At 44.5% G+C, this 24,047-nt stretch overlaps 1 protein-coding gene across 1 annotated transcript; it reads right to left on the bottom strand.

Moving 5' to 3' along the window:
* Positions 1–7,956: 7,956 nt before the first annotated feature.
* Positions 7,957–9,902, bottom strand: LOC119175576 (uncharacterized). The gene is made up of 2 exons (XM_075881356.1): positions 9,803–9,902; positions 7,957–8,350 (listed from the first exon to the last, which is right to left on the bottom strand). Exons 1-2 carry the CDS (start codon positions 9,812–9,814, stop codon positions 8,081–8,083), a joined length of 282 nt encoding a protein of 93 aa, XP_075737471.1. The 5' UTR covers positions 9,815–9,902; the 3' UTR covers positions 7,957–8,080.
* Between the last annotated feature and the right edge of the window lie 14,145 nt (positions 9,903–24,047).

The raw sequence follows: 24,047 nt of genomic DNA on the forward strand, positions 1-24,047 counted from the left end.
AATAGCACTCTGTTCAGCTCATTTTTCCGCTGTATACGTACCACACTAGTTTATTTATTTATTTATGTATTTATTTATTTATTTATTTACTTCATCATACTGCGGGCCGAGTGCCGGCCCAAAGCAGGAGGGGCATACATATCACCGACATCAACGTGAACAAGCGTATCCAGAATTTACACACTAAAAAAAGGTTGAATAGACAGACGAACAATTGCATGTGCAAGCGGCACTACAATAACACGTTCATAGGTAAGGTTACAAAGTGGACGCAAATGAATAGGCGCATAAAACAACCAACACATCAGAAAAAAAAACTGGAATCATATATTCGCTAACAAATATTCCTCTAGACAGTGATGAAAATCGTGTGCTTGAACGACGAACTCTGGTAGACTATGCCATTCCGATATAGTTCTCGGAAAAAAACTATTATAAAAAGCAACAGTACGAGCAAATATAGGCTACAATGCATTGTCGACGTGTGACGCGTTCTTCTTGATGTCAAATGCCCTAGAAATGACGGCGGCGTTATATTCATCCTTTTGCACAGAATGCTCTGCAGGAAAAATAAACGGGCTATCTTCCTACGTGTTTCCAGGGGCGTAATCTGATTATTCTGCATTAGCTCTGAGATAGCCTCGTGTCTCCTATACTTTCGAAAAATAAAGCGAACTGCTTTCCTTTGAATTCTCTCGAGCTGGTGAATGTCTTTTTTTATATATGGGTCCCAAAGCGCACATGCGTATTCCAGTTTTGGCCTTACTAACGCTGAATACGCCAAAAGCTTGATATTAGAAGGCGTGTCCTTAATTTTGCGTCTAAGAACGCATAGTTTACGAAACGCCGAGGAGCTAATATCTGTTATATGAGCCGTCCACGTTAAATCGTTGGTCAGTGTGACGCCTAAATACCGGTATTGCGTAACCTGCGGAATCACTGACTGATTTAGGCGGTATTCGAATACGCTTGGTTGCTGTTTTCTTGAGATGCGAAGTAGCACTGACTTTGAAGCATTTAATTGCATTTTAGAGTCCCCACACCACTGATCTATTTTCAACAGTGATTTCTAAAGAACTTCGTGATCGTTAATTGAATTTATTTCTTTGAATATAATGCAGTCATCTGCAAATAAACTTATGCTAACTGATTCCGGTATTATTTCTGTTATATCGTTTATGAAAATAATAAATAGCAACGGACCGAGCACACTGCCCTGTGGTACTCCAGACAGAACTGCCAAAGTAGGTGATAAACAGCCATTTATGTCTACAAATTGTGATCTTTTTCGCAGATATGCAGTAATCCAATTAACAATGTATTGAGGAAGCCCAAGAACACTTAGTTTGTGAAGCAACTTCGCATGTGAAACTTTATCAAATGCCTTAGAAAAATCTAGTAGGAGCACATCTACCTGTCCAGATCTGTCTAGTATTGCTGCGAATTCGTGGACTGTAGTTACGAGCTGAGTAACAGTCGACATTCCTCGCCTCAAACCGTGCTGAAGCTGAGACAGAATGTTATTCATTGTTAAAAAATCAAGAATTTCACCGGCTACAATGTGCTCAAGAAACTTGCATGATGTACATGTGACAGACACTGGTCGATAGTTTCCTACACTGCATTTGTCACCTTTTTTGTGAAAAATGATTTTTTGTGATTTGGTTTGAATATTTCTTTTATTCGCTCGCTTTTGAGACAATGTCAAAAATGATGGAGTTAATTTCCTCCTCCTCGACTAGCTTCTACACTAGCTAATAAGGGAAGACGTTTGAGGTTCGGAATGGGTCCCCTCGATGACTCGAGTGCATGGCGGCAGCGCGAAGGAAGAGCCGTAGTCCGGTGAAGAGACGCTTCATTGCAGCCTCAAGTGTCTGCCCGGGTCTAAGCTCGAACCTCCGCTCCTCTATGTAGGTTGTCTCGGAGTCTGTACCGGTGAATTCTTCGGAACCCATGCTTTCATCAACTTCGCTCTTGATGAATAGAGAGCCGCCCTTGGAGCCCTGCGCCAACACGGTAGCCAGCGCGGCGTGATAGGTGGCGATCTTCTTGCTGCACTTGTCGTACTTGTAGTCCTTGCGAAGTCGCTTCATCTTCTCCTTGACCTGGAGCGCGGTGCGCAGGTAGCCCAGGCTGCGCATCTGCGCGGCCATGCTCTCGTACACCTTGTTGTTTCGGGACGTCCCGTCGAGCAGGTCTTGATCCGCAGCCCAGATGCGGATCAGCTCGTACGTCTTTTGTTCGCTCCACGTGAGTCGCGCCATGCCTTCGACAGCTGCCAGCTCAACGCTCGGCCCCGCCAAACTTGAGCAAGCAGGGCTCAAGGAACTCGGGCCGTCACCACCTCCGCTGAAAGCTGGGCCCGGACTGCTCGCTCCAACGTTGGGGCTCTGCGCCGCCTCCGCAGCGCCATGCTCAGTCCAACGCGAGCCAACGGGGACACTCACGGCGGCGACCACGCGTCCGCCACCGTGAGCTCCGCACTTATTCAGCCACATTAATTGCGCTACACACAACATGCCGCAAATGATTACCTTATACTAACTCCTCCCCCCTCAAGGGTGTTACTGGATACCTAATGTCCAGTACCGCGATAAAATACAATAAAAATCACTCAAAAATAAACTCGCTCTCTGAGAGCGCACTGGCGTGGACCGATTTCACTTCAATCTCAACAGGAGAACTTTCGCGTCCTTCTACGAAACAGACACAGCGAAACATATACATAATGCTCAAATGGTCCCCCAAATGAAAACACTCTCGTAATGCACAACAATGAAGTCCACAGTGCCAGTCAGTTCACTTTAGCTTGAAACAGGCCACACGCACCATGCATATTCTTGCGGACTGTTGTCTTTTGAATTCACCACACCACACGGCCCTTGTTCTAACACGTGAGACCCACTCCATATGCCCTACAGGCCCCACATAACACACTCAAAGAAAACGAAGGACCCAGCGCCATAGGTATATGTTAGTCTCAATAGATCGCACAAAAAATTGTAATGTACTTACTTCCCAAACGCTTCCCTATTTTATCTACAGAATTATTCCTACACAACACATCTACTACACCTAAAAGCAGTTCTACCACTTGGAGGCAAGCTCGCATCTCAACGACCACAACGCAAAAAAAGCTTAGTACAACAAACAAAACATTTTCATATCATACCGGTACTATTTAAGTCTCTTCAACCCACTTACCATCACGCATGACCTTTAAAGGTGCGACGCAGACTCTTTGTTGCACAGTCATTCAATTCACAGAATTTACTTCAGTGGCAAAAAAACAACAACAAAAACGCAACCATATAAGGCAGCCAAAGCGTGCCATTGCCACAAAGAGTTACTATCAGGCAATCCAGTGATCATCCGAGATGGGAAAGAGCACAAGCAGCCTCATTCAGCGCGTCTTCAATACGAACAATTTTTTTTTCATAATCGCCTCTCATTCAACTGTGGATGCCGCCTGTTGCGACTGGCACAACCTCTTACTGGAGAATCCGACTGATCTTTCACATTCTTCTATCCTGTGAAAGAGGAAAGCTCTAGTTTTCGCTTCCGATGCATTCGTGGTTAAACAAAAGCTTTGCTGGGGTTTGTTGCCACCAACTCAGAAAACAACTTGAACGCCTCTCAATCAAAGGCTACCCGTGCCTCTACGTTTCACGGCAGCATGTTCAACACTTTCGAGCCGCCGTTAACGATAAATACCTGACTTTCCACTTAAAGCCTTTCACAATGTCCCCACCCGTCGGCAACAGCCATACCTAAACACTCAAAAAACCCAAAACTATTTACTAAAATAACTTCTCATTCACGGAAATCACGCAAAAAACTGTCTCGAACCTAAATGTGCAACTCAAAACAAAATTACCATGAACAAATCCGGTAGTTCAAATTTCCAAATAACTTACGGCTCCTCGTCACACATGAGGCGCACATGCGATGGTCTTGGCTTGACGACTTTTTCTTTTGAACAGGGAATACGCAAGACGTAGAATCCACTCGTTCCACCGCGAATCCCAATGCTAGCCGCTTTTAACGCGCTTTCTCGTTTTCTTTTTTGAGAAGCTACCACCGCAATAGTTGCTGTGCGCTAACACTTCGTCTCGGTGTGACTGTGGCACCGCTGATTAGCGAGACTGTTTCCCGTCTTATTTCTCCTTATGATAAAGCAACCGTCCATCAGTTACTTTGTCGTGCGATCCCTCTTTCACCTGACGCCGTACATCGGCAAGCGAGATATCGCGTTTCTTCTCTTCATCGAGAGCATTTCCCTCGAATGAACCAGGCCACTCGCTCTCCACCTTAGTACATTACATAGCAGAATTCTCACTTTTCAACTGCGCCAGCAGTACAAGTAACACGGACTTAGTCGTTTACTGCATCCTTGTTCGGCCGCCCTGCTTCCCCACTCACTTCATAGCGTTGCGCTAGGGCTAGAACCTCGAGGCACATGCTCGGGCTCCCTCATTGTTGAATACTGCTCCGGTCTAATACCCTGTCTTGAACAGCTGATCTCTCTCACATTACGCTCATTTTGTTTGTGCAGTGGCTTTTGCCGGTAATGACGAAGACACTCATAATCAGCGGGACTGAGCAATACCGACACACTCGTATTCAACTGATCGGTCACTGCGCATCGCAATTTTACAGGCTGAGCAGCTCTTCCCGACGAGGTTGGAGGAGCTAGGGGTAAGTACAGCAGACGTGCCATAACACCATGACCAAAACCATCTGTTAGCCTTTTGTGACTCTGGTCCACAAGTTCAGCGGACACTTCATTCTCTCGTACCACTGTTACAGCCGCACCTGGGTCACCGCGTGCGAAATAGGACTTGCTTCCCACGATAATCTCAATCTGCGAATCTCTCATCAGCGAGTTTTGCACAAAGGGGGATTGTCGCGACGGTGCGACTCGGTTTAAATGGTCGCTTATTATGGGAAGCTACGCATGAAATTTCGACTGTATTGGCAGCAGTCTTACGTGAGAGCTCACAATCTCTCTGAAAGTGAACCTGCTGTCCACATCGAAAGTAAACTCCTGAATTAGGGTTCAAGCTTTCACAGACGAACTGTTTAGCTTTCGCCCTATAATTTTGCCATCGTGACGTAGCACCACGGCAACTCCATCGCGCAACTTTCTGCCTGCTCCTTTCAAGGCTCTCTTCAAAACGGGCGGCTAACTCCACAATATCCTTGGGCTTCAAATAGCCTTTTATTTCTTGCTGAAATACTAGCGATCAGAGACCAGCTGGCATTACCTGTTTCAAACTTTCAGCTATGAGCAATTCCTGAAGACCTTCAAATGACTTCACCTCTCTACTTTTTAGGTAGTAAGCGAACATATTCACTCTGCGCGCCGTCACTTGGCTCCAAGACTCGCCTGCTTCTGTTTTCATTCCTACAAACATACGACGGTACTCGCACGGAGTAATACGCCGCTCCTTTAACACTCTAAACTTTAAATCCGAGTACGGCATCATCCCTGCCTCTGTCTGATTGGCAACAAATGTATGCACCTCCTCACCTAGAAATGGTAGTAAATTTGTGCCCTGTACTTCCTCAGGAATTATCAACGCCGCAAAAAGAGCGTCCTCAGTCTCGAACCAAGCCGGAATCAACGGCTCATAAGTGGGCATGGATGCTAGGACTACTTTAAGCTCTTTCGCGTACCATCCAATACCGCTCTGCTGGTTCCGGTTGTCCGGATCCTCTGATAAAGCATGCGGCGACCTCATTTTATCCAGCTCAAGCTTGAGCTTTTACACTTCATTCTGAAGCATCAACTCGCGAGTGCGATACGATTAATTAACACTGTCATCTTCTATCACATCTCTATCTGAGTCCGCCAACTCACAGAGTGTGCCTGAACGCAAGTGCATTCATGAAGAAAAATCTTGGGGCCCCAAGAGAACACACAGAGGCGTCACCTTGCAATGATGCGTCGCCCGATGACCACGCTGGTTCGAACGACATCCGTCGCGTTGCGAACGCTGGTAGCGACGAATCCTTTGATGTTCCGGCTGCTCGACCAGACCACCCTTGTCACTGTCTGAAGTCGGCCACGCCGACTGTCTCTGCTGTCCTGCTCTTGTTCGCTTAAGCTACGCGCTCTTCACTGCCCCACTCCTGGCTCCAACCTTGATCGGCAGGCTCGGACCGAATGCCAATGCTGCATCTCGCCGCGCGCCAACTGGTCCCAAAGCAGCGAGCGTCTTGACGCTACTTCTTGCAGCGCACCAGCAGCTCCCAAAGGCGGTGGGCGTCTTGTCAGCTTCCCGGACTTCTGCACCTTCCTCGCTGCGGGCTCTTCACTCCACGTCGACTGCACCAGTTATTTCCTCTTCCTCGACTAGCTTCTACACTAGCTAAGGAGAGAAGATGTTTGAGGTTCGGAATGAGTCCCCTCGATGACTCGAGTGCATGGTGGCAGCGCGAAGGAAGAGCCGTTGTCCAGTGAAGAGACGCTTTATTGCAGCCTCAGGCATCTGCCCGGGTCGAAGCCCGTACCTCCGCTTCTCTATGTAGTTTGCCTCGGAGTCCGTGCCTCGGAGTTCTTCGGAACCCATGCTTTCATCAACTTCGCTCTTGATGAATAGAGAGCTACCCTTGGAGCCCTGCGCCAACACGGTAGCCAGCGCGTCGTGATAGGTGGCGATTTTCTTGCTGCACTTGTCGTACTTGTAGTCCTTGCGAAGTCGCTTCAACTTCTCCTTGACCTGGAGCGCGGTGCGCAGGTAGCCCAGGCTGCGCATCTGCGCGGCCATGCTCTCGTACACCTTGTTGTTCCGGGACGTCCCATCGAGCAGGTCTCGATCCGCAGCCCAGAGATGCGGATCAGCTCGTACGTCTCCTGGTCGCTCCACGTGAATCCCGCCATGCATTCGACAGCCGCCAGCACGCCGCTCGGCCCCGCCAACCTTGAGCGGGCAGGGTTCAAGGAACTCGGGCTGTCACCGCCTCCGCTGATAGCTAGGCCCGGACTGCTCGCTCCAACGCTGTGGCTCTGCGCCACCTCAGCTGCGCCATGCGCAGCCTAACCCGAGCCAACGGGGACACTGACGGCTGCGACCATACGTCCGCGGGCAGCGAGCTCCGCGCTTTATTAGCCGCATTAATTGTGCTACACACAACACGCCGCTAATGGTTACCTCATACTAACTCATGGTCACGCAGAAGACTGTATCAGGCTCCTCTTTTGTGTTGCTTATATACGAAAATGAAAGATGAGAAACGGCTTAATCGAAATATAGTGCCAACACAATCAGTTTCGCGACAATCCCAATCTTCTGTCGCTTTTCTTTATGTATTGCGCTCGTCCAACATCTATCGATATTTTTGCACAGTACTAGGTCACTCTTCAATAATCTTAAATTCTCTAATTGTTCGCGAAATAGTATTGACAAGCCTTGATGCTTGATGTGACATTAGCAAAACTTCCTGTCAAATAAAGAGAATCTCTTACGAACGCAAAGCTTTGGAAATTAGCCCCTTGGTCATAAAACCTAACTATTCCTGATGTTTCATAGTTGAGTGCGCTTGACGCGTTTTCTCTTCCAAAGTATGTCATGATTCACATGATTAAACTGTCCTATGCAAATGGTATATGGCTTTTTATTTAGCCATGGTAAAGTCATTATAAAATGTCCTTTTCATTGAGATGCCAATGCATTTCAGTTCTGAAAATCTATGCAGTAATCATCTTTAAAACCTATGCAGTTTTTTTGCCTCTGTGTTCAGGTGTTACGAATGCAGCATTGCAACTGTCTTGGTAAGTTCATGAAGAGGCAGAAAGGGCCATCATTTCCCAACTCGAAGTTTGTTTTCAAAGAATGCCCTATAGCAGCCTTGCCAAAGTATGGCACTCATCGGGCACTCACACAACTTCGTAATTGACGGCATTTGCTGTCTTTTGCTACACGCTAAATAAAGAAAAAGGGAACGCATAGCTTTACTTGTTTAGAGAACTTTATTACCCGTCTTGTAGCCTCATTGGCTTCCTTGGTATTTTTTCGCAACGTTGTGACAAGCATTTGAACTGTCCTTCTTTCGATCCCTTTGTTTTCTTCAGTAATTAACCCTTGTAGCCATAGCCGCCGTAGCCGCCGTAGCCGCCGTAGCCACCGTAGCCACCGTAGCCACCGTAACCGCCATAACCACCGTAACCTCCATAGCCACCGTAACCGCCGTAACCACCGTAGCCGCCATAGCCCAAGCCGTAGCCGCCGTAGCCCAAACCATAGCCGCCACCGAAGCCGAGGCCACCATAACCGAGTCCACCGTAGCCTCCCAGATAGCCTGCGCTTGCGAAGGTGAGGACGACTGCTAGGGTAGCGATGAGACCCTGTGGAAAAGAAATGGCGGCACAAATACATGGTAGGTTTGCAAATTCGTTCAATCACGGTCTGACTCCTTGTTGCACACTTACGCTTCCCGTGTTATTTCAAGCTGATTTTCTGCACACAAACTAGCAAGTGGTACATTCATTTACTTTGTGTGATGTATATTGATTTAGGTCTCCTGCAGATCGACTAAAAGTTATTTAAATGAACGGCAACAATCAACTACAGAAGAATGCTAATGGTCTGGTTCTACCTAGCAAATGTATAGCCAGAGAATTCTTCGAAGTTACAGTAGATGAAAACACGAGCAGGCAGTTTACTTGTGAGTGTGACATACCACACTAATATTCTCATGTTCCGAACTCTTGCATCCCAAACCCCACCCTCATTCTCTTTAAGAAGGGAGAGGCAGTGATGCATACACTCATTTCTTACTGCATGCCCTTAGCTTCAAGGTCTAAAACACGTTTAATAGAAATATTTAAATAACTTGGCACAACTACACTCTCAATATGCTACAGTTGGCTAGGTTATGGGTGGTTTTGCCTTCTTTATTATCATCATCAAGGGACTCGAACAACTCTGCTCTGTGGAAGCACACTCTCAACGACGTTGCTTTCTATGCCTGCGAACACTAGCACTGTCCTTCTAACAAACATGCGTGAGAACGATGATGCACAAAACGAGCAGACTTTAAGTCTTCCTGCTATAATGTACAAACTTCGAACAATTCGCATAAGGTTGCATAGAGACTTGTGTTTCTTTATCAGGTATTCCTAGTTATTCTCATATTCTCAGCGCCATCGTTTGCTTAGCCGTAACATTTTTCAAGAAGCAAAACTCGTTCAGAATTTCATATATATTCAAGAAAAGAAAGCCCTGTAGCACTTGAGCAACTGGAACCAAGTTCACAAAGCTATTTGCACGCAAGTATTATTTGTCAATTTTATTGGCTAATGAATGGTTCGTGGCTGAAGTAATTTCTTACGGACTACCTCAGCTTGGCTCTTTTTAACGCATGCCCTGAAGTATAATGAACTATTACTTTTATTTATTTCTAGACATTGAATAACTCTTCATTTATCGTGTCATTATATATAGCTACTCGCAGCGGGGTAACTATAAACCATTGTATTTTTCATCTTTCCACCTCTTCAAACAACTAACGAAATTGAATACTCTTAAAAAACTCCAGAAAGGAGGAAATAGAAGCTTGCGATCGGCGAATTCAGAAAAATTTGAAATTGATACGTTGCTCGAGTACACAACCCTTGTTTACGAATTTTTTCAACACCTAAATAAAATTCTTCGCATACGAATGCCACAAGTGTTCTTTTTTTTTCTTTTTTTTTCTTAACCCTTCATGGTGCTCCGAAAGTCCTGCTAAGTTATGAGATGTAAATACACCCATCTGCATCACTCTAATCTCTGTCTAGCCAATGCTGCTCACTTACAATGGCCTTCATGGTGACTGGAAGTTTGAGCTGGTTGCTGAAAAGTCTCAGTGAATCCTGTCTGCGGTGGATGCTCTTTGCAGTGTTGAGTCGCTGCTTATATACTGCTACTGACGTCAGTGCCTTGTACGTTATCTCTATTCAACAAAACGTGTCAAACTTGTCACAAAACGACAGAGTCTTTATTATCGACCCCGTACGCCGACCGAGTCTATCGCTCGAGGAATGACAACTAGGTGAGATGGTTTACCGATACGTGTAAGTGGCGAAAGCGTTAAAGCGGACACTCGCGTGCTACCGTTCTCTTTCTTTTTATGTGAGCAGACGCCTATACTCTAGGAAATTCAGTCAAGCACGTGAGCAGCTTAGCACCTGATAAAGCACCGACCGATGGTACTAGGTCACCGGAGATTGCGCATGAACGGGATTACGGCAGGTCAAGCCGACTAGAGGGGCAGGTTAAACGGTGGGAAATAAAGAAAGCACAGACCCGCACGCCGAAAGGTTAGCGGGCCATTTTCTGCGTCGGGTCTCCTGAGAGCTTGCATTTTTTTAAAGGCGTGATGAATGTACGAGTGCCGAAGCGCTCACGTACCACTAGTTTCTGTTATACGCTAGCAGCACGCTTAGTTATCCTTGGCTCTCTGTCCTCTTCCCTCTCGTCATTGCAGTGGCTCTGATTTCCTGTTTTATTGCAGTGCGTGAAACCAGCAAGAAGATATCAGTGATATGAAGAGGCTTTGCCAGTCTAGATAGAACAAGATAAGAAACGTCCTGCAGTAATCAAGAAATTTTATTACGGTCATAGAAATTAACGTTCCTACTTAAATCTGTCAATTATACATTCCTTGTGGCTCTTGCAGTGACACATTATTATAAGTCCTCACTGACTGTTGTGTCAGTAATCTCCGAATTGAGAATGATCGCCCACCTCCGGAAGCATAATCTGAAAATAATCAATTCACGAAATATTCGAGTGATGCTAGCTTAGCGGGGCTCTACAGAATTAATGAGTATATAGTATAGATACCGATCATACATATGTGGAAAGCCAGTGCTTCGACATTTGGTGAGGATTGCGAATAAGTATAACAGTTCTATTAAGATATTGAATGAGCAAATGAGAATGGTCAAAATCTCGATATGTTGTATTCACTGGCTACTGGATTGACGGATAGACGATAGTCCTCTGCCATTTATTTAATTATAGTGATTTCTCTTTTCATTTTTGGTCACTCTAGTGAGGAGGCTTTGTGATGTTCATTGCAATTGGAACATTTCAGGACATCAGCTTTAGAATTGTCAGTGCGATGGACTTCGGCGCAGCGACAACTTAATCGCCTATTCTCTCATACGGTTCTGACATGACCTTGTTTCATGCAGTCGTGGCATTGCAGTGGTTCTGGCACAAAAGGTTTTGCCGAATGTAGGAAGTGGCCCACCTTTACACAGGAAGGTAGAGAGCTGGCCTTTCAATCCATTTTCACGCACCATGAGGTACTCAGACGAGCAAACTTGGTGATGGTGGTATATTCGCTAGCTGGTTTGACGAGGCCACACAAGTCAGAGCTTGAAATCGCAGCGCCAGCGTCGTATATGACGCCGGTGACGACGTTAGTACCCACTGAGATGTAGGAGTACACGGTGATTCAATCCTTCTCTGAACACACTTCGTAGTGTGTTCAGTGAAGTTCCGCGCGAAACATCAATCACCATGACGTTATTGCGCGGCTTCATTGGGATATCCAATATTTCACCTGACACCAGCCCATCGAGCTGCACCGAAACAGATTGCTTGTTGAGGCGATTTATGTTGCCGTTGGGTTCAATAGGAACGAAAGTGATGGCGTAAGTCTCTGGCTTGCACGACCCTTCTTCATTCGGTGTAATCGGTGATGAGGAATCCCTGATGTTACGTCACTTTGCCTTACGGCTCGTCAGAACTTCAAAATTCTTGTAAATCACCCCTCACTTGGAAGTGAGTTGACTTCAGTGTCTTCGCTGTCGCAGTAAGGGCCCGTCCTCTTCATGGACGTGGCCGCTGCAGACACCGGAGGACCTGGCAAATATCCGAACTGGTCTATGTACGTGTCCGATGAAGGCAGTAGTATGTATAGGCTTCGCGATTTTCACATGTTAGTGAGCAAAAAAACGCGAGACACTCAAACAGCGTACTGCTAGGAAACTTTCCCAAGTAATAAAGGGTCTAATGAAGAAGCGATAAGACATAAAATTTTCAACTCAAGTGATCAGACTGTCTGAACTTGAAACGCTGATAAACGAGAAGAAAAAGTTGTGATATTAAAAATGATAATCTCGGGAAAATTGAGGAAGTTCGTTGAATGATGTAGTTGAGTACTTCACAAAATATTGATAGACTTCGAGTAGGGTCAGGAAGGTTTTTCTACAGAAACCCTATTATACTAATCTGCAGAACAGGGTGAATTCCGGGAGGAGCAATCAAAAACAAATCATATCCATGTCATTATTATCTTAATAGATAAATTTACTCAGTAAAATCTCTTTTTTTTGTGCATCGTATTAATTACGAAACTGTATTTGAATCAACAGAGATGCCCGAAGTCATAGATACATTGCATAGACAAGGAGCACATGGTGGATACGTGAGTGTCTGCGCAAATATTCTATATAGACTGCACAGTTACCCCTTAAGTCCCCGCATAACAAAGAAAAAACTGGAAAAACTAACGAAACAAATGGCCTGAGAACGGCTGAAAAGGCATTGATTGTCGACTGTTTCCCGTAAACAACCAACTGTTTACAGGTGGCATTGTCCTGTTCAACAATTATGCAGCTTGTTATGAAGAATTTGGAACATTTGCAACATGGTGTCAAAGTAGGATTGAAAATTGGCCTCTTTTTTGGGTTTCATTTATTACAAGTGCCACAGAAACGCGTCACCTTCACATGACCAGCCATGCTTTCGTTATTTGTTTTCTTTTCTTTCGCCTCGCAGTGCACTTCTTGTGATGGGCCCCGCCGCGGTGGTCTAGTGGCTAAGGTACTCGGCTGCTGACCCGCAGATCGCGGGATCGAATCCTGGCTGCGGCGGCTGCATTTCCGATGGAGGCGGAAATGTTGTAGGCCCGTGTGCTCAGATTTGGGCGCACGTTAAAGAACCCGAGGTGGTCGAAATTTCCGGAGCCCTCCACTACGGCGTCTCTCATAATCATATGGTGGTTTTGGGACGTTAAACCCCACATATCAATCAATCACTTCTCGTGATGAAGTTATGAGGTCGACAATGAATGCCATTTTCCAAGTCACGTGCTTTGGTCAATAATGCTGCAACTTGCGTAGATGTATTTACGCCTATGACCTTAAATGTCTCATTAGAGGTAGGTATTTCTGTGAAAGGGAGCATTTTTTTAATTTAGTGCTAGTTTTTACAGTGAAGCTGTAAATTACTAATGGATTCATTCATTTGTTTGTGAGCAAGAACTCATCGCGCAGGTAAGTGCCACAAAAATCAGGCAGACCTCACTGCTCATCCCTTCTACATGAAAGCGCAGGTGGCAAAGTTCAATTAATTGCCTTCAACGAAACGCTCGTGTGTGGGCAAGCTAGTCAATACGACGCATGTAGCGACAGGTGTGCATACTGCTCAGACGAAAAAATTAAACGGAGCAAAGCCGCAGCGTGTGCGATCGGCTACGGTTCGAAATGACATTAGCTTGACGTAGCGACTTAGCCAATGGGTGGCACACCAAGTCCGGGGCCCTTCTCCCCCCCCCCCTCCCAAAAAAAAAAGAAATAATTATTTTGGCCATAGCATAGACAGAGAAAAATGACTCCTGAAATCAAGGAATCCCCCACCCCTCTCCCGAAAAATTGATCGCGCTACGCCCCTGGTTCTTCGTCATAGCTTAAATCGCTTGACGTGTTATCCACCTTCACAAAGTGAAACGGATCCTCAATTTCTTTTCTGCACCACTTCGTCTTCAGACATTGCAAACGGAATGGGCTGCCTGACGTGCCGTGCCAGCCATGCGTTACCAAACCTGGTTTAGCAAGCGGCTCTTCATTGCTCATTTCGTTTTTTGTCTGTTTGAACAGATGGAGGTGGTGCTTCTTGTGTCTTGCAGTTTGAGTGGGTAACTATACTATAGACTACTTTACGCATGGATTTCGGTGCCGCCATAATAGACTGTAGTCTTGCTGTTCTGCATCTTTAACGATTTACTAAAGTAACTATGTGAAAGTGTAACATTTATAAATATGGTTGGATTGGTGCAATTGACGTTTCATGACCTCGTTATTTCCACAGGGCTTTTTTTTAGATAGCAGGTTCATGAAAGGAATATTCACTGAAGGATATACCAAGGTATTGTCTCCACTTCATCCCCGTCCTCTTTGAGCCTTAGCCATTTTTGTTGTTGTATTTGTTGTTGTTGTTGTTGTTGTTGTTGTTGTTGTTGTTGTTGTTGTTGTTGTTGTTGTTGTTGTTGTTGTTGTTGTCACGATATACAAAAACGAGAAACATTTTAAAAGCCGGCCATAACCGGGCCTTATGTAATAATTCATATATGCAATCAAATCGTTATTGCTTATGAGAATATTGCTTGAGCGCATGACTTATGGTAAATCAGGGCTAACTCTGTGTCGCGATAGGCAGCCCTGTACAAAGTGGTGGGGGGTCAAAGTTTGCAGGCCACTATCCTATGTATTTCTATGTAAGCGTGGCTTGGTAACTTTTGATCAGGACTGTACTTGCTGTCGGAATAACTGCTGCTATTAAAATTTTGTCGGTTGCCATGTGTAGTCTTCGAATCCGCTTGCAGTGTGCAGCAACCATGCTTCTTTACATTACGATGAACTTTTGTCGTGGATGGTGGCCTTGAAAGGACTGCGAACAGCAGATATTTTGTTAACTTTATAGTGAAGACCTAATTGCAGGTTTCGCTCACATTTTGATCCCGTCTACCTTGCGCTATGCTTTTCTTCAGGAGCCTTCTAACCATCGGATATTTGTATTTTGCTGTTTTTCTTATATTTTTGATCGATTGATTGATTTATATGTGGAGTTTAACGTCCCAAAACCACTATATGGTTATGAGAAACGCCGTAGTGGTGGCCTCCGGAAATTTTGACCACCTGAGGTACTTTAACGTGCACCCAAATCAGAGCACACGGGCCTACAACATATCCGCCTTCATCGGAAATGCAGCCACCGCAGCCGGGATTCAATGCCGCGATGTGCGGGTCAGCAGCCGAGTACCTTAGCCACTAGACCACCGTGGTGGGGCCTCGTTTTTTTTTTTTTTCACGAGAATGTGTTGCGTCATATATTATTCAGAAACATTTCTCTCCCGTCCATATTTCAGTTTGTTTGATATACGTCGACTACTTTTTTTTTCTGCCGCTACATCCATGGAGCTCGGAACTTATTGAACCAGAATGTCATAATAATAAAGAGCCTCCTAATGTAACTGATAGTTCCGTGCTCAGTCTTCATTGAGCCCTCCTTACACGAAAATGCTTTCAACTTTCGGTGTTACGACAATATAGTAAGGTGCTTTATTTCCTGATCAAGCCTGCTTGGAAGCAGACGAATCTGAAAAATGTGCGCTTCCGAAGCCCACCGAAGCTTAAATTTCGAAACCCCAAGCGTCTGCTTACTCTGAAACAACTGAGACTTTGCTAGGGAAGAACGCGCATGGCTACTCCATTTTCGTCCACTCGTTTTTAATCAGAAACTGTTCTTCTCAAGCTGTATTGCCTGAGAAAAATAAACAGCAGCGTGTTCTGTGGCTTCAGGAGACATTTTCATCTCATTTCGAAATGACAGGATTGTATACTACGCAACATGATAACGTGGCGAACGATGCCTATTGCTTGGAAGGCAATATATCAGCAGTTTGATTAACAACAGTAAAAAGAATTGATACAACAATAACAGTAATAATAATAATAATAATAATAATAATAATAATAATAATAATAAATTGTTCATATCCTATATTTTATTCTCCCAGCAGAAATATTACGTGGGCCGCTGTGAACATTCTTCTGTGCGAGCAGCACAGCTCCTTAAAATGTGAAAATGTGCTTCGCCGTTCAATTTGGCCTTGCGTTGCCATCAGTGAGGTTGCAATGCACTGTTTAAAATGACTCCTGTTCTTTCTGCGTCGGTGGAACAGTGGCTACGGTGTTCGGTTACTCACCCTTGAGGGTCGCGGGTGCAAACCCGGCCGCGGTGGTCGCATATCAATGGAGGTGAAATGGTAGAGTAGAGGCCCGTGTTCTGTGAGATGTCAGCGCACGTTAAAGAACACCAGATGGTTCAAACTTCCACAGTCTTCTACTACGGCGTCTCTCATGATCATGTCGTGGTTTTGGGACGTAAACCCCCACCTATTAATATTATTATCTTCTGTTTTATTCCTTCACAGGGTGCACTTACCTTGTGAAACAGCTGAGGCTTGCGTTATCCAGAGGCAAGGCTTCATGTGCGTAAGCCAGCTATCTGTACACCTACACGATAAGAAATTATCATTACTTACCGTATAGCTTCGTATTACTGCACTCCTCATAATACCGTCAGCATTAGGGTTGAAGTTGAAGTGTGCTTACATGATGCCGCCCTTGGAATAAAAAAGTGTGTATGACGTGTGATTTGTGGAATGTTGTTTTAAAAATGAGTGGATTACTGTGGCGTCAAGTTTTATTTTTTATTATTAGTTATTTTTTGTTCATTTGTGTGCCATTGTTGGCGACACCTGCCGTATTTTATGAGTGTAGTACGAGTGGTATTTGTTGCCATTGTAAAATATTTCTTATTATTTTTATGACATGAGCATGATGCTTGAGGTTGTGATTTGTAATAGCATATATTCTCACGTGTTTCACAATAAACGTACTTTCAAGTTAGTCTGCCCCGCCGCGGTGGTCTAGTGGCTAAGGTACTCGGCTGCTGACCCGCAGATCGCGGGATCGAATCCTGGCTGCGGCGGCTGCATTTCCGATGGAGGCGGAAATGTTGTAGGCCCGTGTGCTCAGATTTGGGCGCACGTTAAAGAACCCGAGGTGGTCGAAATTTCCGGAGCCCTCCACTACGGCGTCTCTCATAATCATATGGTGGTTTTGGGACGTTAAACCCCACAAATCAATCAATCAACTTTCAAGTTAGTCTACATCTCTATCTTCTGTCGCATTGTCTTGTGCGCTGCCCATTCGATGTTATGCATTTTTAACAACCTGCCCAAGTCAGAGCCCTTATCGGATTTTTTTTAGTGTGCGTTCGTGTGAATGGTGCATGTGGGTTGTTGGAGTGACAGTCAACCGGCAATAGTCTGAATTGAATAAACTATATTCTGAAGAACACTGTTGTTTGCACCTAGGCTAATTGCTTATTCGGTAGTAAAAGCTGGAGGTATGCACGGGCTCCGGGTAGCCCGAAAGACCGAACGCGGCTCGGCCCGTGGCAGGGCTGGGTAGGCCCATGTCTTCTCATCTCGGGCCCGGCTCGGGCTACTCATGTCGAGCATCAGGTGGGCCGGACCAGCTAAAAATCCCACATCAAACCAAACATATAGACGCTGTGCCAGAATTTTTTAAGCACCTAGCAAGGAGCACACAAGATCACCTTTGGGATTATTTATCTACGCAATCATCCTCCTGTCCTGCATCTCAGACACTAAACTTCTGGGGGAACAAGCAGTCTTCCAAGCTTACTTTTCTTGGGAAAAAATATTTGTGATTCCGGTTGCCAATGCCAACAGGGAGGAGAGCTTCAGTTCGGCGGGATGTACGTTACAGGAGCATGGCACTTAATGTCGGAATCACTGCATAGCTTGGTATTAAATTCAAAGCATTTCTTTGCATACTGCATGCACTGTGAGCATCTATCTATCTATCTGTCTATGTATGTATGTATGTATGTATGTATGTATGTATGTATGTATGTATGTATGTATGTATGTATGTATATATCTATCTATCTATCTATCTATCTATATACCTATCTATCTATATATCTATCTCTCTATATATCTATCTTTCTATCTAGCCGCCTACGTCGGAGTGTCTCATGATCAACCCTCGATTTGGGGTAAACTCGAATTAGGGAAGGCAAGATGGTTCGACGAATACGACTCGCTGATCATGACGCAAATAATGTCACAATCCTGTCACGTATGTCGTCAAACATCTTCCATCAAACTTGTGGCACATATATTTAGGCGGGTATGTGCCACAGGTATGTGGGTATGCGCCACAAGTTATTGACAGTTTATATCTACCCAGGAACAGCAAGAACAGACAAGGGAAATCTAAAGTGTCAGCGTTAAAAAAAGCTGAAATCGGGAGCATTGACTCGACAAATGCAAAGAATAAATGTCAGGGTTGCCGCAGGAATCAAAACCCAGCATCCTGCGCGGCAATAGAATCATTCTACCACATGGCCACACCGGGTCTCGGAACTACTTTTTAAATAGACCCTAATGTTCGCAAAACATGTATTCTATCATCACGGTTCTTTTCTATTTTTGCTTACTGCTTCCGTAGTTAAGCTGGAAGTATACTTTTATAGGTTGCGCTATTCGTATGTTCAGTTATGTGCTACCAACTTTCACAAGTTTCCACGCATAAATTCTGGTTTCAGTGCATGCTATCAAATTTTGTAAACGTTACATATGTACTCCTCCGATACAGGCTTCACTTCAGATTAATGTCAGTTACTCTTAGGTGCCATCAGCTGAAGTTTATTAATGTAGCAGTTCGCAGTGTTCAGCAAAGGCTGCCATCCTTGCAAGCACCAGCGCTTCATATTAGTTTACCGCTTCTGGTGTTGCTAATATCCATGTTGCTGTTGTATATATAAAACATATGTGGGCGTTTAACCTAGGACTATGCGTGCTTCTGTACATATCTTTAGCAGCGGTTCGTAGTGTTTCGCTCAATAAAAGTAAAAAAGACAGTTTCTTCCCAAACGCATGGTTCGCACAAGATCAATTTCCAAGGTATGTGAGATCTGCCGCATTTTTGGTACGTCACATTGTAGCGGATGGGCTCAAATCCCCTTAGTGTCGCACTCGGGCGGCCATTCAATGGTAGCTAGAGCCAGACATAGACTTCAAAATTATGTCCGCGCACAGCTCTAGTAAAAGCTGCAGCCTATCTTATGCCCACGCCCCGCCGCCGTAGTCTTGTTGCTATAATGTACTCGGCCGCTCACCCGCAGGTCGCGGGATCAAATTTTGGCTGTAGCGGCTGCATTTTCAATGGAGGCAAAAATGCTGTAGGCCCGTGTGCTCAGATTTGGAAGAACCCCAGGTGGTCTAAATTTCCGGAGCCCTTCACTACAGCGTCTCTCATAATCATATGGTGGTTTTGGGACGTTAAACCCCACGTATTAATCAAATTATCTTATGTCCACTGAGGGACGACCGCCTCTCCTGAGGATGTACACTTACCCCATTTCGCATGAGCTCATTCCATTATATTCTTGTGAACTTGATCGAATCACTGCACCCAATTATTCTCGACATATATATTTGTATTAGCAATGAGGTGTAGGACAACAAGTGACCCGAATTTTTCTAGGCTAATTTTATTCATTCATTCTTCATGCATAATTGATTATTCTTTTATGAAAGGGAAATTTATGTGCATTTCACTGTGCCTATTGTTTTGTTTACATTTCGTTAACTTCGTTTCTTTGACGCATCTGTTGACGCAGTTTATATTGAAATCGAAAGTGTGCCTTTGGTTACCAATTTAAATCAGGTGTACACGTTTTTGTTTCCGGTATCACTATAGTAAAAAAAATTAATGCAAGCAGAACTTGCCTGACAAAGCCGTAACTAAAACAGGTTAAGAAAACAAGCGTGTATTAGGTGAGAAAACAAAATGTGAAGCCACAAGGCAGAGAGATTAACCAGTAAACAAATATTAGGTAACCTACCCTGCCCTGGGGAAGGAGTACTGGGAAACAGAAGAGCCAATGACAAACTGCTCTACAAAACATGGGGTGTTTTTTTAGAATTTCACAATCACTTATGCGAACTTGAAGAAACTCTAAAGAATCGATCAGTGGTTATAGGGTGCTCGGCTTCTGACCCGAAAGTTGCTGGTTCGATCCCGGCCGTGGGAGTCGCATATTGATGGAGGCGATATGGACGAGGTCCGTGTAATGTGCCATGTAAGTGCACCTTAAAGAACACCCGATAGTGAAGATTTCCGGAGCCTTCCACTGCAGGCGTCCCTGATAATCATGTCGTGGTTTTGCGCGTAAAACTCCATGTATTATTTTTATTATTACCTATAAGGGAACAAACAAGTTTTCAAAAGTAAGAAGCTAGGCAAAAAAAAAGCCGATAGCATTCTGTCTAGACAGAATAAAACATCTGCACTTATGTGTTCTCCGGCAAATTGTACATACTTTTGTGTCGCCGTGCTTCGTCTTTCAGCCACGAGTATCTTCAATTTCAGTATATATTTCGTGAAGTGGCATGTGATTATTCGAGTTTCAAATTTGAATCGTATAATACTTGAACGAATATTTTGACTACACTTCAGAATAGTATTCGAGGTTTCGAATAATTTGACTGGGCGAATATCTAGAGCGCGACAAAGCCTAATGGTGTAACTTTGTTAGGGTTAGGTAACATAAACTTCAACTAACGTCGTTACAGAAGGCCTTTCGTTGAACCTTTTGCCAATATACTGGTTCAGAGGTGAGGACATGATTATTTAAAAGATATTACGTAATTTCCGCAGATGATGGATTCAGCAGAAGAGGCCAGTGAATGGTCTTGGAGACTGTCGAACTGCTAGCGTCAAAAATTAACCAGTATTGATCTCAGAACTTGTAAAAAAAGTTCAAAAAACACATGAATAAGCTCCTGCTTCAAGCAGACATGATCTTTTGAAACAGTGGAAATCGCTTAGATCTGTACTTCATCCAAGTATCGACAAAATTGCTTTATTATACCTTCTCATCCCTGCTACTCGGCGCCCAGTGAGCGCATGCTTTAAACTGAAGGAAACACCTTAATATCACGCCAATAAAGTTTGAAGGAAGATCATATGGAAGAGCTTGTAGTTCTGCATAACGATTCGTATTCTTTCAGTGGAAGTTACTCACCCCGTTATGTGCTCGAAAACATGAGCAGGTTGCACTTCTTTGTCCTTTCTTTTAATGTTCAACAAAATCTTTGGTATTAGATTTTCCATTCGATATTCGACGTTTTCGGCCACATTCGGCCTTATTATATTTGAATGAAATTCCAGGGGAAATTTTACTATTAACACACCCCTAATTTAGGACCGGCAAGTATATCCTACTACGGCTGTAACACTCTTTACTTAATTTTTTTTTTCAGTCTACGCCCGGCAGTCAAAATGAGCATCAACTTGATCAATAGGCCAAATAGCAGCATAGAAAGTGGCACAGCTTCATTGCTCGAGTCATTGCTTCTTCCCCCCCGCCTTCCCCATATTTTATGACCTCGGTGTATTGATTCTTTCAGGTGGCAGCGTCGTGTTTACGCATTCGTGGTGAATGGGATCACGGATATATGCAGGGAGGATTACCAAACCCTCCTTGAGCTCGGAGTAAAAATAAGGGCAATAATGCGTCTGCACGCTTTTACGGGCCGACTCGGGGACTCGCGCGATGCTCGGCATACTGAGAACCGACTGCGGCTATGTAGGTGGGCCTGATTTGCTTTTAATTGGACCGGATTTAAGGGGACGTATCCGTTCACTGGTTCAAGGTTCGCGTCAATACTCAACTCAGCTTATAGCCGCGGCGAAATCAGTTACTTGATGTGAAGGCTGGTCATTTGGAATAAAGAAACCGACTCTTGATTTGCTCCATGACCCACTTGCACAGCCAAGCTTGCCTATTGGCGTTTCACGGTGCTTCGTCACAACGAGGGTGATAAACCGAGTGCCGCTTCAAAACGTGCGTTGGAAGAAGAGCAGGGTCTATTGCTGTCAACTTAGTTTCTCATGATAAAATAATAATTGTGCTGTATTGTGACTGTTGCAGTAACTCATCTCATCCACAGAGTTCAGCTATGTTGTTCTAACGTTGAGTAATACGGCGCCGTGCAGAAAAAAATAATAAGCCATACTTATGCGATCATTCATGGCGCGAAATGGCCTGTCCTAACATCAGCACAGACTAGAACTGCAGTTATTTCCTTCTTCTCATTAAGAATATCACTGTAAAGCACACAACGCCATTTATTTCCGCTAGAGCAGGAGTTTTCGAACATTCCAATCTCGGGGAACCTCAGCACACACACAAACACACACACAAACACACACACACACACACACACACACACACACACACACAAAAGAACGGAATGAGTAATAAGCAAGGATAGGGGGGGGGGGGGCGTAGGTGAGAAGATGACGCTTCTTTGTTAGCGCAACCAGTGCCACCACGTTGACCTGATATCTTTAATCTATAAGGCCATTGCTGTTGTCCTAATTTATGATAATACATTAATATCCCGCCGCCCTTGTCCCCTCCTTCTTGCCGCTGCGTGAGACGCGTAAGGCTCCCATGAACAATACAATGCATGTTTCATGCATCGCCCGCCATATGTATTGTGTGCCCGCAAACGAAGCGTTGGTGCTTGGGACTTGTTGACAAACTTGCCTTATTTAGGCTTGATGTCGGGAAAACAAACGCGTTAATACGACTTATAGAGCGTTTTAAAACAGCGAAAGAACATGCAGTCGTCGCACAATGCGAATAGCGTAACGAGTTGGTCGCCCGATGCTCGAACCCATTACAGAAGCTTGTTTTTGTTCAGCTATACCGAATGTGGTACATATCCACTTAAGGCGTCATTCCTCATCGTCGTCAGCCACTGCACTAAGAATAGCACAAAATTCCTTACAGTAGTTCAGCGGCTACTGCACTTCTCCAAAGAATGACGAAAAATAGCATATAAAATGCCAGCCTATAAACTATAAAATTTTTATTTATATTGACGTAGAGGGCATCATGCAAGTGTTCTTGCAGCAGTTACTCAATGAGTGTTTATAAATGGCTCTGGAAGGCCGCTCTTCTAGCTTTCGCTCGCTATGACTGTGCGGCGCCTTTCGCGTAGGTCTGTCTTTTTTTCCCCTAATTTTGCGCGATGTGGTTTCCGACACCGGTGGCGGCAGACAAATACGGCGCTGCGCGGGACCTGAGTTGTGATCTCATAACAACTTTCGCTGTAAAAGTTAAAGATTTCGTTGCACTCTGGAAAAGCCGTCGAGGTTCCCGATGCAAACAAACGTTTGAGAACACCGTGCGCTAGAAAGTCATCTATTGTGGCCTCCGAAATCTGTGAACATACTTTATCAATCTCAGAGGCCTTTGTAGGGCGTGAAATCTGACATAGATTGCGGAGTGCCATAGGCTGAACGGAGAACATAAGTAAAATATATAGATGGCGATCGTTATGGAATGGACGTACTTGTGGATGAAGAAAACCCAGCTTTGATACCGACGTATACCCACACCGCCACAGACGGTATAGACGAACGTGACTTACACTTTTGCAAATGATAGCGCTGGAACTATCTCAATAAAGCAGACGGAGAGGATAACGTTTAAGCAAGAGAACGTTATATTTGCAAGACATTTTCGCACACGAGAAAAAATACTTGCATAAAACGCAAAACTACGTCCCGTAACTATAGGGAGTCCCTTCGTCGTTAAGCCTAGTACCATAAGCCGGATTCAGGACAACCAGCTGGGGCAATGTAGATATGTATTCTAGTTGTCGATGCTATGCGCCAAATATAATAGGTCCAATCTTCATACGAGTGGACCGTTTGTGTAGCAATTCTCAAATGGCTATGAGATCCGTCATGTGAGTGCTCCACTGTTTATTGAAACGATGAAGATTACAGTCACAACATTTCAGCGCATATATAGGGGAGTGTTCTCTCTCTGTAAAAAACTCATGGAAGAACAAATATATGCAGAAGGTCACAAACTTATGGTAATCGTACTTTCCGCGACATGGTGAGAAAATGTCGCTCTCAGTGATAACTCCGTGGGCTTGAGAACACTTGCAAGACACAAGTCAACATTCTTAAAGTGCAGCGGATGACCAAGATTACTAGCTACTGTCAATTAAACACCGCCCCATAAACTCAAAAAGTAGTGTAACACAAGCCAAGCAACAAAAGTCGTATAATGACAAATCATGTAGTCAAAAGGAATGCCAAAGGCATTTCGATTTGTGTAAGGCTTACTAAACAATCT

Source organism: Rhipicephalus microplus, chromosome X (genome assembly GCF_043290135.1).
Source record: "Rhipicephalus microplus isolate Deutch F79 chromosome X, USDA_Rmic, whole genome shotgun sequence".
In the NCBI taxonomy this organism is placed as follows: Eukaryota; Metazoa; Arthropoda; class Arachnida; order Ixodida; family Ixodidae; genus Rhipicephalus; species Rhipicephalus microplus.